The sequence below is a fragment of the Capsicum annuum genome, unplaced genomic scaffold (assembly GCF_002878395.1).
Source record: "Capsicum annuum cultivar UCD-10X-F1 unplaced genomic scaffold, UCD10Xv1.1 ctg4144, whole genome shotgun sequence".
NCBI classification, from domain to species: Eukaryota; Viridiplantae; Streptophyta; class Magnoliopsida; order Solanales; family Solanaceae; genus Capsicum; species Capsicum annuum.
Window position 1 is genome coordinate 7,546 of NW_025848773.1, and position 3,006 is coordinate 10,551.

At 30.5% G+C, this 3,006-nt stretch overlaps 1 protein-coding gene across 1 annotated transcript; it reads right to left on the reverse strand.

Annotated features, from left to right (window-relative positions):
• Positions 1–395: 395 nt before the first annotated feature.
• LOC124891852 (protein trichome birefringence-like 39) lies at positions 396–2,445 on the reverse strand. Its single transcript, XM_047403433.1, has 3 exons — positions 2,365–2,445; positions 1,105–1,253; positions 396–558 (listed from the first exon to the last, which is right to left on the reverse strand). The coding sequence occupies exons 1-3, from the start codon at positions 2,443–2,445 to the stop codon at positions 396–398; spliced, it is 393 nt and encodes a 130-aa protein (XP_047259389.1).
• Positions 2,446–3,006: the final 561 nt, after the last annotated feature.

Genomic DNA, 3,006 nt, shown 5'->3' on the forward strand with positions numbered 1-3,006 from the left:
TTAAATCACATCACTACTAATAGGGTAATTGCAATTTTAATCCCTCATCTATTGATAAATTCAATATTTTGGTTCTTGAGATATTTTGCAGAGCATGTACTATACCTTACATTAAAATACGTCACACCACGTTACTTTTCATAAAAATGAGTTTTTCAATTAGTTGAAAGTCACATGCGCTTACCAGATGTCACAAAGGATCAAAATTAAGTATCTATTAATATCTCAGGTATTAAAATTTCAAATTTCCCAAACTATTATGTTCCTTCATCTTTGCACTAGTTTATTCTTGAAATAGTAAAGAACTAGATAAATTTTGTTCTTGAAAAGAGATTTGTAACATAAAATGGAATAAGTATGAGCTCAAAACAAGTAGTTTATGAATTGAAAGTGACTTACTGATAATGGGCTGGAGATGTTCTCTGAAAGAAAACTTTAGTTTTTGCTGTATCCACATCTGTATCAACCCATCTGGCCCATGTATTTAGTCCAGCCCGAAATGCTTCTACCCGGTTCATATCTTTCAATAACTTGCCACCAACTTCAACAAAATCCCACCTACAACCAAATAATCGCACATTGTAAACTCATATTTTCAAACAATGTAGTAATAATGATTATTATTAACAAAATGAAAAATAGTGTGATGCAGTACTTTATACAATGTCTTATCTTGTAGTTTTATAAGAAGCTATTTTCACGGTGCGAAACCTAAACCTTTTGATCATAGTGGGAAAAATTAGCATATAATACATATACAAACATTTCAAACTGGCTTCAGTTGGCAAATAAACGCTTCAACTTTAAGAATACACATCTAAATTCATGTACTCGTATCTACAATGTCATATAAATACTCTAGCTTACAAAATGACTGTCAAGACACATCCAAATTTATGTGTCACGTCAAAGTTGGAATGTTTAGTTGCAGTTGACACTAAGTTGAAGTGTTTACTTACATTCTCAAAATTTAAGTACTTAATTGAGGCTAAATTTGAGTGTCCATTCCAATTATATATTGTGTCATTTGAAAATAGAAAAAGAACTTAGACATGATATGAATATCAATTAACATACTGTTGTCCAGGTAGTGTTCTTGTATACCAAAGCCAAGTGTTGAAAATCAAAAGGTCAAATTCCCTCCAAATCTGTCCACTTTTAATTGAATCCAGCTTCAACACTCGTCCAACACTTTCAACTTCAATGTCTACTAAAAGGTTCGAATGAAATAATACTATTTCAACTCCATAATCCTGCAATTTTAAGAAAGAAAAATATATTTCAGGCATTTCTTTAAGTTAAAAGAAACACAGACAATATCAATTTATTTAGAGTGAATAATGTAAAACATATACTTTCTCAGTTTCAATTTGTTTGGCTTGATTTGAAATTACTAATGTTTAGTATGAATTCGAATGTCTATAATTTTTTCAGGAAAAATAAAGTTACGTATTTAAAAATTAGATTAAAACCTATAAATCAAAATAGGTGACAATTCCAAATAATTGTCCTGTATTGATTAGAAATGTCTATTAAACACTGACAATGACCATACAACTACAAGAATATCTATAATAGATCCCTTATGTAAGACTCTTATATTTGTTTCAAGTTATTATATAGGAGTAGCGATTTAATAAAAGAATTATGCTAAGAGTTGTATGTGTGTTGCAATCTCCAATAATAGAAATCCATACGTGAAGTACCGTATAAATTAAACAAAATAAAATTATTTACGAGAAATGTGATTGTGGCATTTTCTCCATATATTTGTTGTGTGAATTTTGCTTCAGGGACAGCACCATGTAGCAAGCACAGAAGGGATTGAAAACTGTTGAGACTCAAAGAATCCCCAATATACTATCTTTTTTCCCTTGAATCTTTCCAAAAAATCTTTCCCATCAAATCTACAAATTACTCCAAAAATAGATACAAAAAAAATAAAAAAATAAAAAAATAAAAAAAATCAACAAGCTAGAATTGAAAAAAAAAATATGTGCACAAGAATGGCTCAACAAATTTGGTGATCTAAAGCCAACTCTTAATAAAAGGTTTCAGATATATTCAATAAAATTAATTTTTGTGTGCACCTTGTGTGGCGTACGTGCATATTGTGCGACATATGTGTATCTTATGTGCATTTCATGCGTCATACGTGCATTTTATTATCAGTTAGTAAAAATATTTTAGAATCACATAGATATTATTATTATTATCATTAAAATTTATGTATGATAAATTATCATTGTGAACTATCTTCTAACTTAAACAGGGGCTCCAAAAAAATTGGCACCCCAAGTGATTGCTTTAGTATGTGCACAACATTTATTTATTATTAATTGCTGGCCATAGATGTGAGCAAACACAATTAGCAGCATGTCCCTCCCCATCACCACTTTGATATTTAAGAAAACGTTTCAAAATATCTTTGACAATAAAACACATTGTTGTATTTGATAAAGGAGGTCCACATATAAAATTATCATTAAAATAAATGGTTAAAGTTTAATGCTTTTTCCAAATATATAAGAGGTTTAATGTCACGATCCAAATGGCCATGAGTGACACCTACACTAACCTTCCTGTGGGAGAATCATCTAAATCAAATCATTACCCAATTACTTAGTCAATATTAAAATGATAGTTTCATAAAACCATCTTAATAATAATAATCTGGAGTTAATCATCAGTAGCGCGAAAACCAAACAATCTACTAACTGAAATTTCCAAGACCCGAAAGTCATCGTACAAGAACTATTAACAAAGATCATGTCTAAAAAGATATCCCAAGTAAATAAAGAATGTTTCATTGCCCGAAAGATGGACAAGAACAAATAAGATGACCCATGGAAGCCTGGAGATGGAGTGCTCACCCTTGGATCAAGATCTGCTTTCAAACTTTAGAGGTGAGATCATGTATAAGCCTCTAGAACAATTTCTGCACTCAACAAAAGAAGAGTACAGGGTAGTATCAGTACAAATCACTATGTACTGGTAGGTATCATA

Bases quoted from the DNA above. Each gene is read 5' to 3' on its own strand.
- LOC124891852 (XM_047403433.1), bottom strand. From the start codon at position 2,445: ATGTGTTTTATTGTCAAAGATATTTTGAAACGTTTTCTTAAATATCAA. The intron at 1,254-2,364 runs GTTTGCTCACAT...TTAAAATTGCAG, and splicing joins AGGGACATGCTGCTAATTGT to GATTATGGAGTTGAAATAGT. The intron at 559-1,104 runs GTATACAAGAAC...ATTTGGTTGTAG, and splicing joins ATTTTCAACACTTGGCTTTG to GTGGGATTTTGTTGAAGTTG.